This window comes from Numida meleagris, chromosome 27 (genome assembly GCF_002078875.1).
Source record: "Numida meleagris isolate 19003 breed g44 Domestic line chromosome 27, NumMel1.0, whole genome shotgun sequence".
NCBI lineage: Eukaryota > Metazoa > Chordata > Aves > Galliformes > Numididae > Numida > Numida meleagris.
In genome coordinates this window covers 1,920,604-1,933,728 of record NC_034435.1, presented here as the reverse complement: position 1 = coordinate 1,933,728, position 13,125 = coordinate 1,920,604, and the positions used below count along the sequence as shown (strand labels likewise).

At 55.5% G+C, this 13,125-nt stretch overlaps 2 protein-coding genes across 4 annotated transcripts; one reads left to right on the top strand and one right to left on the bottom strand.

The window, feature by feature from the left end:
- On the bottom strand, positions 114–7,105 carry PLEKHJ1 (pleckstrin homology domain containing J1). Its single transcript, XM_021378873.1, has 6 exons — positions 6,927–7,105; positions 5,955–6,022; positions 4,655–4,721; positions 2,826–2,916; positions 2,560–2,623; positions 114–2,328 (listed from the first exon to the last, which is right to left on the bottom strand). The coding sequence occupies exons 1-6, from the start codon at positions 7,018–7,020 to the stop codon at positions 2,263–2,265; spliced, it is 450 nt and encodes a 149-aa protein (XP_021234548.1). The 5' UTR covers positions 7,021–7,105; the 3' UTR covers positions 114–2,262.
- Positions 7,122–12,262, top strand: SF3A2 (splicing factor 3a subunit 2). Of its 3 annotated transcripts, none has more exons than XM_021378868.1 (9): positions 7,122–7,181; positions 8,108–8,282; positions 8,691–8,762; positions 9,084–9,130; positions 9,773–9,882; positions 10,530–10,579; positions 10,888–11,028; positions 11,532–11,600; positions 11,786–12,118. In XM_021378868.1, the coding sequence occupies exons 2-9, from the start codon at positions 8,157–8,159 to the stop codon at positions 12,116–12,118; spliced, it is 948 nt and encodes a 315-aa protein (XP_021234543.1). In that variant the 5' UTR covers positions 7,122–7,181; positions 8,108–8,156. The 3 variants fall into 3 exon arrangements, with proteins under 3 accessions (XP_021234543.1, XP_021234545.1, XP_021234546.1); XM_021378870.1 differs by having other exon boundaries at positions 7,143–7,181; positions 8,132–8,282; XM_021378871.1 differs by lacking the exon at positions 7,122–7,181 and having other exon boundaries at positions 8,157–8,282; positions 11,786–12,262.

The window sequence follows — 13,125 nt, the reverse complement described above, 5'->3', positions numbered from 1 at the left end:
TAATTGTCCTTTCTGCAATTAGCACTGATCCGCTGCCCGCTCCCCCCCACTGTAGGGAACCCCCCCCGCTGCTGGGGTCGGGGGCTCGGCCCCTCGCCACGCTCCGACGGCCGCAGTGATTAAAAGAGCTTTTATTGGAAGTGGTCATTGTACAACAGCTGCAAACGCATCCTGCAGAATTGTCTCTAAATCAGCAGCGGTGGACGCGGATCTCTCCGGTGCCGTCCTCCCCTCCTGCTGAGCTCTACCCAGTGTCCTACGCTACGCTAGCAGTTGATCAGCTAATTGCTAATTAAGTCACCGGGCCCGCGCTGGCCCACGCAACTCTTCACAGCATTTGTCTTACATTCAGTTTTAGGAAATGTCACTGTCGCCTCCTCAATAACCTTGGGGTCGTCCCCAGCACTGCCCCGTGCCCATCGCTGGAGCGGGCTCAGACCCATGGGGTGGGGGGGGGGGCTGCCAGCACAGAGCCCCCCCTGCAGCACCGGGCTCCTTGGCTGGGAGCTGGTGGCGGTCATGGGAGCCACCCGAGGACACCGTGTTCCCAGAGCAGAAGCTCTGCCCGGCTCCAGCCTTTAATCCCAGCTTGCGGCGTGCAGCAGCGCTGCCATCTGCCTTCGGCGCTGCCCTATTTTCTGCCCTGCGTGGCGTGGTTTGGTTTTGGTAATGGCTGCTGCAAGCACCTGAACCGCTGCAGGGAATGGGGATACGGGGAAGGAAAAATGTGGGGCGTGAGGTTAAAAATCAAGCGTCGGTGCCATCTGCTGCTCTGCTGGTACCGACTGCTGAGGAGCAGAGGGAAACCAGGCAGCACCGCTGCAGGCGCTCGGTTCTGTGCTCCTTCCCAGCCAACACAGAGAACCAAAACTTCCCTCAGCCCCAGCATGAGCTGCTCCCCCTCCTCTCTTAGTGCTGTAATAGTGGAGCAGCCTTCCTGCTGCCCAGCTGGGAAAAAAACAACAGCTGCCCCCCCCCAGGGCTGAGCAGCTCCCTCTGCCATCAACGTGGCTGCACCTTTGGGGGGGGCTTTCCTTGAAGCAGCCCCCAGTGGAGCTGCTGCATGAAGTGAGGTCTCCAAGCTCGGATGGGGAGCACCTTCCAGCCCTCAGCTCTGGCTGCACTTCTCCTGTTTGCACTCGGGTGCAGAGCCTCGAGATGTCCCTTCCTGCTCATTACTGCTCATTGCTTCGTTATCAGCATCCCTGCAAAGGCGCTCATTGCTCCCTGGCAGCTCGCTGTGAGCACGGCAGCTGCAGCTCTGTTCTCTTTGGCAGCTCACAGAGGGCTGACCAGGGAAGGGAGCATTGCAGCACAGCTGGGGGACGCTCCCAGGGCTCAACTGCTGCACACCTGATGCTCTTACATCCAGCCCGAGTGCACGCAGCAGCTCCTGCCTTTACAAGTCTCTCCATCTGCTGCTGCTGACGCTCAGCCCGGCCCACGGCGCCGCAGAGGGCGGCGGGATCACGACACTCTCAGCCTCGTTTTTCCTCCCTTGTGCTTTACAGCTTCGTTCTCCGCCTCGTTGGTGACAGCGCTCTAATTGGCGGCAGCGTGGGCTTCATGGAGCCTCTAGGAATGAGCAGCGCCTGCCTGGAGAAGGGACAAAGAGAACAGCACCCGGGAGGCGGTGGAGGCAGCGGGCGATGCCCTTCCCCTGAGTGGGGCTGCTCCACGTTCACAGCAGCCTTCCTGCTCCTTGTTTAGTGGGAATGGCTTCGTGTTGAAGAGAGCACGGCAGGGTTAACCCTGCGGCACAGCAACGCCATCAGCCGGAGCATCCTCCTCCAGGAAGGGGCTCCCGCAGGAACACCCTAAGCCAGAAAAGCTGAGCAGCTCCCAGCAGGAGAATAGGGATTAAGGGGAGCTGGCGCAGGGCCGGCCCCGCAGCTCCTGGCACGGGGGCTGAGCCTTCGCTGGAGGGCAGCGAGTGCTGGAGCTTGGCTCAGTCCTTCCTCCTCTGCTCCTGCTGGGAGCCGGGGTGCTGTCACTGCCATGGCTGTGGCAGCGTCGGTGCACAGTGTCACAGTCTGCATAGAACAGTTACGGCTCTGGCTGCCCGCGTGGCTGCGGCAGGGCAGGAGAGGTGGGAATGTGCAAAGAATTCCCTTAAAAAAAAAAAAAAAATCATTAAAAAAACCCCATTTGGCTAATAAATTAAAAAGTCTGTTGGTCACCACTGCCGGGGGGGGGGAACTGCTGCTGTTCCTCCTGGCGGAGTGTTGGGTTTGACCCTCCAGAGAGAGAGAGCCGGCGGAATTACTGCTTGCGGGTTGCCAGCTGGAAGCGGGCTTCCTCCGAGATCCCAAACTGCTCCAGGGGGTCCTGCAGCGAGAGCACAGGGAGGCGGCGCTGAGACGTGGGCGGGGGGAGCGGGGCCAGCCCTTCCCAGCAGCCTGGCATGCAGCACGGGCTGAGCGCTGATGCCAGAGCACAGCTTCACAAACTGGCCGACTACGGCTCTGCCACATGCATTGCAGGCAGCAGCCTCGTGCAGGACGGCAGCAGCGAGGCCGGAGATGCAGCCCGAGCCAGCAGCCAGCCTCAGGGACTCACCTTCCCCGTCATCTTCTGGATCTCGTTCCGGTAGAAAATCAAACTTCTTCTCATGAACTCATAGCTGTAAGAAAAACACAGTGGGCTGAGCAGAAAGGGATGTGGGGAAGTTTCTAAAGCTATTTAGAGCCGAAGGGAAGCTCGGCCAGGAGGAGGGAGCTGTTTTCCTCCCCGGGTTCACCACAAGTGATGCCAGGAGCCAACCAGCGCGGGGCTGCAGCGAATGTACAGCACAACGCAGACCCTGCTCGGGGGGCTCAGCCCACCTGGCTCGCTTGAGCGCCTCAATCCACTCCTGGCACTGCTCTTCACTGTCACACTCAAAGCAGTACTTCCTCTCCGGCTCCTCAATGAAACCTGCCAGGGATAAGGAAAAGGGGTAAGCGAGGTCCTTGCAGAGCTCTCCCTCCCCAACAAAGCCAGGTTCTGCCAGGCTGCAATTAGCACCTTTGTTCATCTGGGATGACCTGCAAACCAGGTGGGAACCCAGGCCTTTGTCCCCTCTATCTTACCCTGGGAGGCTTGGAGTCGTGCTCCACTCTATGGCTTGGAGTCACACTCTTTCTCTGCCTGCTAAGAGCAAAGGCCCAGCCAAACCTGCCCCTGCACACTTGAAATTCAGCTCAGGAAGCTGTTTGCTGCTAGAAAGGCACTGGAAAAAGCACACACAGTGCTACAGCCACTCCTCAACTGCCCCCTTCCCTCCACTCTCAGTGCATAACCACCCTTCCGCATACAGCTGCGTTAGAGCTGCACGGCACTGACGGTGGCCCAGGGGTGCACCTCGTACAGCTCAGCAGCCCTCAGCATCACTACTGCCTGGAAGAGACACTTCCAAAAGCAAAACCAACTGCAGAGGCGCTTCTGCTCCGCGTTTCCCAGGCAGCCCCAAGCAGCACCCATCAGCTCAGAGCAGCCAAACGCTTCGGAGGGGAAAAAGCAGCTTCTCAGAGAGTGACAGCTCAGAGCTGGGCTGGGCAAACGCAGACTGAAACACCCCGAGCCTCCTTGCAAACCGTCAGAGGAGATTTAGCAACCCGAGTGGAAAACGGCCCCGAGGAAGAGATTTTGTGGTGAGCAGAGGGCGGCCATCTGAGGAATGAAATCGCACTCGGAGAAGGTACTGACCTGTCTTTGCTGGAGGCTCTGGGGAATTCAGTACTGCGCACAGCAGAAAGCAAGTCCCTGCACAACTCCAATTCTTTACCAAGACAGAATCAGGACATCTCATTAATTAACACCGTCCCCAGAGCTCTGCTTTTTAGTACGCAGCGTGCAGAGATCTGGGGAAATAACTGGGTCAGGCTGCATCCAACCCCTCAGAGCTGCTGTACGGGGACACAGCCCGGCACCAAGCACCATCGTGTTCAACACCTTTCTCAGGAACCCCTGGTCAGCAGAGCCCTGGCAGCGCCAAAGCCCCACGCGCTCAGCGGACGCTCCCGGCTGCACTCAGGCTGCGTGGGACGGCCAGAACTCCATCTCTGCAGGCTGGGAGCGGGGAGAAGGCTCCGCACCCAGAAGCAGCTGTGCCTGACAGCCAGGCCAAAAGATACGGGGATGGCCTTGGAGAAACATCCTGTTATTTTCGGCACATACCTCTCGCACAATGATTAGTTGTTGGGATGAAAGGCCGAGGCAGCTGGAGCCACGGCTATCGACACAAGGACAAAGCACGGCGGGAGGACTGCTGCTCCATCAGCCCGACAGATGGTTTATCTGAAGCCCGCTTGTTGTTGTTTTTTTTTTTTTTGATAAAATGCAACAGCCCAGAAGCAGCAATCTGTCAACACCGAGCCCTCCTAGGGAGGGACTGCCACGAGCACTGAGCCGCGGGCAGGCTGCTTTTCCTGCCCCTCTCCTTGCACGCAGCCGTGCCCATCACACCGGCCGTTTCAGCAGGGAGATGCTGCTGTCCTGGGGCTGGAGCATGGTAGCTCCACACCAACCCGTGGCAGATGGGGAGGAGGGTTGAGGAGCACTGAGCTGGTGTCAGAGGGGGAATGGGGAAAAGAAGGAAGAAAGCAGGAAACGTTTCCTTTTATCAAGAGCCGCTGCGAGGGGGACGTGAAGGGAACACGTGTGAAAAACTCACTGATGGAGAAGACGTTGTCCTCCTCTTTGGTGATTCTGCAGTGCTCCAGCAGCAGTGCTCCAATGGGCTGGAAAAGATACAAAGAGGGGGTTCAGCACACGCTGTCTGTCAGAGCTGCAGTGTTCTGAACCCACGGAGCTTACAGAGTGTCCTCTAAAGGTCTCCATGTACTCAGATTCAATCTGGGCTTTAGTATCCCTTTCTGTCACGCAGAGACAGCGATAACGTTTACTTCCTTCCACAGTAAATCAAACAAAGATGAACTGTTTAACATTTTACTTCCTAAGGGCGGCCTTCGAGCTTTGCAGGAGGTTGAGAACAGTGTGTGTAGATGAAGAACAGCTCAGGACAAGCAAGCAGGGGCAGGGACAAGCTGCCAGCCAGCACACGCAAGGACGTGAGAACCACGGGGTGACAGGAGCCACAAACGAAAGCCTCTCACGTTTTGTTTAGTTTGGACAAAAGATTGCAGTGGGGGATTGCAAACCAGGCAGCTGACGCCGAAGCACCTGTCTGAGTGCAAATTTCCAGCACACTGGTTCTATGCTGGCGCTCACCACGCACCTGCTGCGCTGGGTTTTGCTGAATTCAGTGTCTCCCTTCCACCAAAACACACGAGTGCTCACAAATAACGATGGGGAGGACACCAAGCAGCCGTGCAGCAGCGGGCAGTGGTGGGGACGTGCTGCGAGGAGCGCCCTCGGGGTCCCACAAACAGCAGACTCACAGCTGGACCTCTACGTGAAAGCAACTTGGCCCCACCCTGAGAACTACAACTGCAGCTCCAGTAAAGAAACAAAGAGCAACTCAACAGCAGGGAGTGTTTCTCAGGACAGGAGCTTAGCTGTGATCAGGGTTAAATACTCGTGCTGGGAAAAATCTAAAGACGTCATGAAAAGCTTTTGGCTCCTTGGCGTGCAGCACCCTCTGCCACGTACACGCAGCACCTCTCTTCATACCCATTATAAAGATTACTTCTACACTGATTTTTCAACAGGAGGATCTTTAGCAGCCTCGGTTTTATGTGACACGGTACAGGTCTGCAAATACACGTGACAAGAGTTCGCCTTTCGCCGCTGTAGGGCAATGGTTGTGTTTGTAGAAAGCACTGGGGTGTGGTTTGCTGGCAGAGCTTCCCCTCGCCCCAAGGAGTTTGCACTGTGTGGGTGGAAGGGAGGACACCGTGTCCTGGCTGTGATAGCCTGTAACTGCACCGTTCCACAAAGCTCATGTCATAAATGTGCAGAAAAAGAAGGGCTGTCTGCTTGTGTGTGTGCGTGAAGAGAAGCAGGCTTCGTACCTCAGCTTCATCTGTCCGGAAGTAGAAGAGAAAGTTGACCACGAGCTTCACAAGGCGCTTCTTTAACACTGCAAGGAAAAGCGTTGTGACAGAGCCCAGCGGGCACGGGGCCCCCAGGCCCACCCGCCTGCCCCCAGTCCCTCGCAGTCCCTGCCAGTCCTCCCAGTCTGTTCCTAGTCCTGCCCACTTTGTGCTCCCAGTCTTGCCCCTTGTTCCCCAGTCCTGCTCTTCCAGTCCCACCAGTCCCACTGCTCAGCACCCCCGGTTCCACCAGCCCATTTCTCCCAGTGCCCCAGTTCTGGTCCTTGGCTCCCCCAGTTCTCACCCCCAGTATGGCCCAGCCCTGCCCCTCCAGCTCCTGTGCTCCTGCCCGAGACCAACATCAGGACCCCACCTCAGCAGCCCACCCTCATCCAGCTTCTGCACTCCAGCTCCCCACTCCTACCCCAGACCCCTCAGTGCTGCACCCCCAACACTATCCCAGCACCGCCAGTTCCATCCCAGCACTCCCGGGGTAGCATTCCCAGTCTCATCCCAGCACTCTCAGTGCAGCACCCCCACTTTCATCCCAGCATTCCCAGTGCAGCATTCCCAGTCCCATCCCAGTACCCTCAGTACAGCACCCCCAGTTCCATCCCAGCATTCCCATTCCAGCATCTCCATTCCAAACCCAGCACTTCCACCCCAGCACCTCCATTCCCATCCCAGTGCTCCCATCCCAGCACCCCCAGTTCCATTCCAGCACTCCCAACCCAGCAGTCCCAGCTCCATCCCAGCACCCCCAGTCCAGCACTCCCAGTCCCATCCCAGCATCCCCAGCTCCATGCCAGCATTCCCATCCCAGTACCCCCAGCTCCATCCCAGTACTCCCAGTCCAACATTTTCAGCTCCATCCCAAAACCCCCAGCCCCACCCCAGCACTCTCAGTCCCATCCCAGCCTCCTGGCGCCGCCCTCAGCCCCTTCCCCTCACCGCTGCCTTTCTTGGGGACGCGCATCAAGATCTCAGCCGCTTTCTCGGCCGGCTGCCGGGAGAGGGACAGCAGCTCCCGCTCGTTGTACCGCATGGCGAGACCCGACCACCCGCCGCCCCACTACGGCCGCCCCATACCCGCCCCGACCCCTCTCCCACTGACCCGGAAGTGCTCCTCCCGGAAGCCGGAAGTCGCGGGGAGGAGGGTGAGGGCGGAGCGCATGCGCGGCGCGGGGAGTCGGGGAGAGCGCAGCGGTATGGGGACCGGGGGGGGGAGGGGCTGTGGTCCTGATGGGGGGGAAATGGGGGCAGTGCGAGCCTCGCTGAGGGGATGGGGAAGTTTTGGGAGGGTGTTCTGGTCTCTGCGGTGGTATTTCGGGGAGGCAGTGACCCTCGCTGAGGGAATAGGGGGTTGGGGGCCTGTGACCCTCGCTACGGGATTGGGGGGCTCTAAGCTTTTCTGAGGAAGTGGAGATGTTTGGGGGGATGTGACCCTCCAGAAGGAAGCTGGGGGGCTGTGAGCGGCACGGAGAGCTCGGGGGGTGTTCGTGGGGGGCTCTGAGCTCCTCTGAGGGAGCATCGAGGAGCGCTTTGGTGCTCGCTGAGGGAATGTGGGTGTTTAGAGGGGAATGAGGGGGTGTCTGGGGGGCTGTGACCCCTGGGGGGTCTGTGACCCTGGGTGAGGGGATAGGGGTGGGTTAGGGGTGGTTCTGTCCCTCACTGAGGTAATGGGGGGGGGCAGGTCAGAGGGGGCTGTGGTCCTCACTGAGGGAATGAGGCATTGAGGGCTGGATCAGGACCTGGTCAGGGGCTGTGGGCTCTGTGGGGGGCTGCGGCCCTCGCTGAGGGTGTTGGGGTGGTGGTAAGGGGGGCTCAGGCCTTTGCTGAGGGAATGAGGGCTCCTTGGGGGGCTGTGGCCTTCACTGAGCCCCACTGCGCCCCGGTGAGCAGCAGGGAAGGAATTCATCGCTCTCTTTGAGGGGCTGAGGAGGTTGGGGGGAGTCTCTGGGGGCTCGTTCAGGCTTTGGGTCATTTTGTTCCTGCTCACTGTATTGGGGCAGCACCTGGGAGCACTCGGGGGGGGCTTGCGGTGCCTGGGCCGCGTCCTCACGGCGGGGCTCGATGTGAGGCCCAGCTTAGGGAAGCGTTGTCACTCATGTGTCTTTTCTTCATTTTTCCAGACTTTTTTTTTTTTTCTCCTGAAGTCGCTGAAGCCCAGAAATCCCCACCATGGATTTTCAGCACCGTCCTGGAGGTAAAACGGGGAGCGGAGGTGTAGCTTCAGCCTCAGAAAGCAACCGAGACCGCAGGGAGAGGCTTCGGCAGCTGGCTTTGGAGACCATCGACATCAACAAGGTGAGCCCCAGTACCACAGACTGCGTGTGGGTGGGGTCAGGGCTTCGTCTCAGTGGAGGGCGAGAGCTTTAGTGGGGACCTATGAAGTGGAATCAGTGCTTCTGTTCCTATTGGTGGAGTCAAGCAACTTGTGGAAGGGCCGAGCAGAGGGATGCCAGCACCAGGCTACTGCCATGTTATAGTCAGTCTCCTTGGCACTGGTTCATGTTTTGCTGCAGTCGGGTATGCTGTTACCAGTGAACAAAACTGCTCTTGTTTCTTTTTTTTTCGTATTCCTGAAGCAGTGTTGTGCTAATAACGTCACTCTGTGAACTCACTTCTTGCAGTGCTGCTCTGGTTTAGAATTTTGATTGTTCACTTGCTCCAATGTGGATTTTGCGTGTAACTTTTAAATAATTCTCTTCCTAGGACCCCTATTTTATGAAAAATCACTTGGGTTCTTATGAATGCAAGCTTTGCCTGACGCTCCATAACAATGAGGTGAGTTGAGCAGCTGCCTGTCTTGATCTCCATGGCAACAGATATTTTAGAATAATGCTAGCTTCAAGTGCTGGAACTGAAGCAGTTCTTGTTGGCTGATTGCTGGAGGGGTGTTGGGGGGCAGTGGCTGCCTGTGTTAAACGTGACAAGTTTATGACAGCTCAGCAGTTGTGAGCAATCTGCAATTTTTGAGTTCGATTCCACTGTGCTCTGAGGATTAAAATATCTTTGTCAATGTGAAATGTCACCTCTCATCCATGACAAACATCTTTCCATTCAGGAGCAGTCCAGTCTTCTTCTAACTTTCTTTTTTTTCCCCAGGGAAGTTACTTAGCACATACCCAGGGGAAGAAGCATCAGACCAATCTGTAAGTTGTTCTCCACCGTAGTTACCCTCTATTACTTAGGCACTTTAAAATTAGATGGTGTGCACCTATAAACCTTGACCTCCATTATATAGAAGCACTCTGGGCTTGAATGTTCTTTGTATTTGCTTCCTAGGCACTTTCCAGCAGGTATGAACTAGCTCTGCTTTGAACAGAGGTGCTGACAAGCTCCAGTTCAAAGCCAGCTATGGCATTTCTGAAGGAAGGGAGCAAAAGAGTTTTAAAAGCAATTAAGTCTAGCTGTAAGGGCCTGGTTTTGTGAATACGGCTTGGGAAAAGTTTGTAAGCTTTAACCTAAGAATTCACGTTTGCTCTGCTTCAGATATCTGGCTTGTGGAATTCATTTCCTTTTTTACTTTTAAGAAGTCATCTCAGCTCCAGCCGTGGAGGTGGGCACCAAGGTCCTCTTAGGGGTGGGTGAGATGATGGAGGTGACAGCTTGTAGTCAGGCATGGAGAAAACTGGCCTATGGTGATGCTTGTGGGGCAGGAGCAGCAGTTTCCCAGTGTGCTTTCTGTGAAGTGCTAAATACTCCACGATACAGGACGCACGCTGCCTTTTAGTGTATCCTTCAGGACCAAGTGCTGCTGACCTTCTAACATTGCACGTTTCCAATGAATCCAGGGCCCGTCGAGCTGCCAAGGAAGCTAAGGAAGCCCCTGCCCAGCCTGCACCAGAAAAAGTCAAAGTGGAAGTGAAGAAGTTTGTGAAAATTGGACGTCCAGGTTACAAAGGTACATCAGCAGTGCCTGTCCTAGCAGATAGCCAACAGCTGCTGGAAGTGCAGTGCTGTGGGCATGAATTGTTCATCAGCCTTTTTAGCAGAGCTGTCCATAAATAAGATATGGGCTTATCTCCTGATGTCCTTTGTTTAAATTACCCATGGGACGTCTCTTTATGGCTGACAGTCGAGTGAGAGCCATTTTAATAATAGATCAGTGCATCTCAGTCTTTCAGCTCTTACCAGAGTCATAAGGGGGATGATGGCATTGCTTCGGTCTCTCTCTTCCTTTTAATGTGCTCTGCCATCTTTCACTATTGCTCACAAGTCACCCACTGGATGTATAGCTCAGGTTTTTTTTTTTTTTCCCTCTGAACTCCCCTCTGTTTTGTTTTGGCCTTCACTACAAGACGTGGCTTCTTTATCTCCCAGCTGTGCTCTGCAGTGCACAGTGTGTCAGTGTCTGTGCCCCACAGCAGCTGCATTTCAGTAGACACCCACAGGAACTTTGGTTAAAGACATTGTGGCATTTTATTTGATAAATGGGAAACAAAAATGATGTTGTACTTTGTTGTTTGGAGCTTTGTGTGCTTTCTAGGGCAGAAGTAATACTGCACTGACCTTTATGTGACGTACTGAGCTTTCTTATTTTCTTTATAGTGACCAAACAGAGAGATCCAGAGACAGGCCAGCAGAGCCTTCTCTTCCAGGTAAGGTCAAATTCTTGGTTTCTGGGTTATCCAAGTAAAAGCTTGGCTAAATGGGCAGTTCTTTGCAAGGCCCGTGAGGTCATAATAAAATACAAATAACAACTTGCTGGCCTGCTGATGATGATTTGAAGTGGGTTATGTCAACTAAATGGAAGAATCCATGACCGTAGTTGTCGAGCTGTTGCCTTTGGCAGCACTGAGCTTTCTGCTGGGAGCTTCTCTTCAATCCTTGCACAGCTGAGGGGTTTGTTCTGTATGAGGGGAGGGTGCAGAGGGCATGTTCTAAACCTGCACTGATACCCCAACAGATTGATTACCCAGAGATTGCAGAAAGCATCATGCCTCGCCATCGGTTCATGTCGGCCTATGAGCAAAGGATTGAGCCCCCGGATCGGCGCTGGCAGTACCTTCTGATGGCAGCTGAGCCCTACGAAACCATCGCCTTCAAGGTAATGGTCAGGACTGACTGATGGCAGGGAGAGTTCCCCTGTTTTCCAGGGCATTAATTCCCAGTGATCGCCGTTACAGACTTGTTCTGTTCGAGCCTTTTGGGGGTTAATGGCCTGGAAAGGAAGGTCAAGAAGACACGACTGGAAGTTGTTAAACTCTGCTGAGAATTACTGGAGGACTCTGGCGTGAAAACCGGGCTCTGCCTTGAGCTCTGGGGAGCCATTGAATTCTCGGTGTCTGGCACAGAAAGGAGCCTCCTGGGCTCTGCTTCTCATCCTTTGTGCAGATGTTGAGAGGGGTTTTTTGCCAGCATACTTGTCCTTGACCGATAGGGAAGTAACTCCATTCTTTGCTGCCCCCATCTCTATCTAATAACATCCGAGATGAGCACATCTCACAAAGGCCTGGAATAACTGCTTATCTGGCAGGCTCCAGTGCTAAAAAGGGCCACCGAGCTAATCTGGTGCTGCTAATAATAGCTCCCTGTTCTTTCTTGTTGCAGGTGCCAAGCAGAGAAATCGACAAAGCAGAGGGAAAGTTTTGGACCCACTGGAACAGGGAAACCAAACAGGTAGCTGGAGCATGGCAACATCTTTCTTAAGGGTTGAAGAGGGAGCGGGAGGGCAGAGCCTGGGGGAAAAGGCAGTGGAGTTGCATCCATTTTGGCTTCGGTACTAAAACCACTGATGTGCGACGGCACGGAGTTGTCCCGAGAGTTGATCATTCCCTTCTCTTTGCTTTTCTCCCTCTCCCCAGTTCTTCCTTCAATTCCACTTCAAGATGGAGAAGCCCCCCGCTCCTCCCAACCTCCCTCCGGGCCCTCCGACTGTGAAGCGGCCTCCTCCGCCCCCGCTGATGAACGGATTGCCCCCCAGGCCCCCTCTGCCGGACTCCATGCCACCACCCCCTCCAGGAGGGATGACCCTGCCCCCCATGCCGCCCTCCGGACCAGTGCCACCTCCTCCGGTGCCACCTCAGCTGCCACCAGCGCCCGGTGTCCCACCCCCTGCTCCTCTGCCACCCATGATGAGACCCCCTCTCCCCACGGAGGGGCCGGGCACTATCCCCCCTCCTCCTCCCTCCAACTGAAGCCTTTCCATCCCACCGGACTCGTCTGGCTCATATCTTTTTATATGCAGGTCACAATTGATTCGGGTAAATAGTCTTGTTTTGTACGCCAGTGATTTTGACTAGATCCTGTAGACCCATTAAAAAGTTTTCACTTTGGCTTTCTCTCTGTCTTCCCATGTAATTGGTGAAAATCCTGCTGTGTGGTCGCTTTCTTTTGTCCATCTGGTTGTGTCATCAGAAAGATCCAAGGAGGACACAAAGTTCAGGAGCTCCCCTGGCACTTCATTTGGCTGCTTCTGGCTGACAGGGCTGCATTTCCCCATCCTGACCTCACGTGTTCTCCCACAATTACCAGTGAATCAATCACTGCTCAGCTGAAGTCCTTTCATCGAGCAGTTCTGTTGGGGGCTGGCTGTGGGCACACGGAAGGGGCTGTTACCACCCTGCCCACTGCTGCAGTTATGGCAGAATGGGGGTGAGCACAGTGTCCTACGTGTGCAGCTTTCTGTCTTCCTGCTCCATTGCATTCACCATCAGGAGAGCATCACTGGTGCTGCACTCAGAAACCTCGTTTTTCCTCCCAACACCGAGCTCTGTGCAGTAGTCAGGCAGAAGCACAGAAATGTCTCTTCTTAGGAAATCAGTTCATGCTCCTTCTCGAGAGCCCTTGGAAAGCACCGGGCAAGGTTTCACTGGCAGCTTAGAAGAGAATCCCCCTGCCCTGCTGCTCTCTGGGCTGTTGATGCTCAACATGAGCCTGTTGTGTGCAGGCCGTGTTCGTGAGCCCTTTGGTCTGCGCTTTTCATCTCCATCTGGGTCGGTGCTGGGGTTGTATCCTGAGCCCTGCCCTGCACAAGTCCTGGAACCCAGAGGAGGCCCTGCCCGTGCGCTGGGCTCTTGTACAGGTCCATTGTCACCTGCCAAGCAATGTTCTGCACGCGCTGTGCAGCTGGAGAAGTGCACGGCCTCTGCGCTCCGAGGGGGAGGCACCCACCAGAGGGATGTGGGGCGTTTCCTTCCTTTCT

Coding starts and splice junctions, on each gene's coding strand:
- PLEKHJ1 (XM_021378873.1), bottom strand. CDS start 7,020: ATGCGGTACAACGAGCGGGAGCTGCTGTCCCTCTCCCGGCAGCCGGCC. Junction 4,722..5,954: donor TCCGGACAGATGAAGCTGAG/GTACGAAGCCTG, acceptor TATCTTTTCCAG/CCCATTGGAGCACTGCTGCT. Junction 2,917..4,654: donor GGACAACGTCTTCTCCATCA/GTGAGTTTTTCA, acceptor TATCCCTGGCAG/GTTTCATTGAGGAGCCGGAG.
- SF3A2 (XM_021378871.1), top strand. CDS start 8,157: ATGGATTTTCAGCACCGTCCTGGAGGTAAAACGGGGAGCGGAGGTGTA. Junction 10,580..10,887: donor AGCAGAGCCTTCTCTTCCAG/GTAAGGTCAAAT, acceptor ATACCCCAACAG/ATTGATTACCCAGAGATTGC. Junction 11,029..11,531: donor ACGAAACCATCGCCTTCAAG/GTAATGGTCAGG, acceptor TTCTTGTTGCAG/GTGCCAAGCAGAGAAATCGA.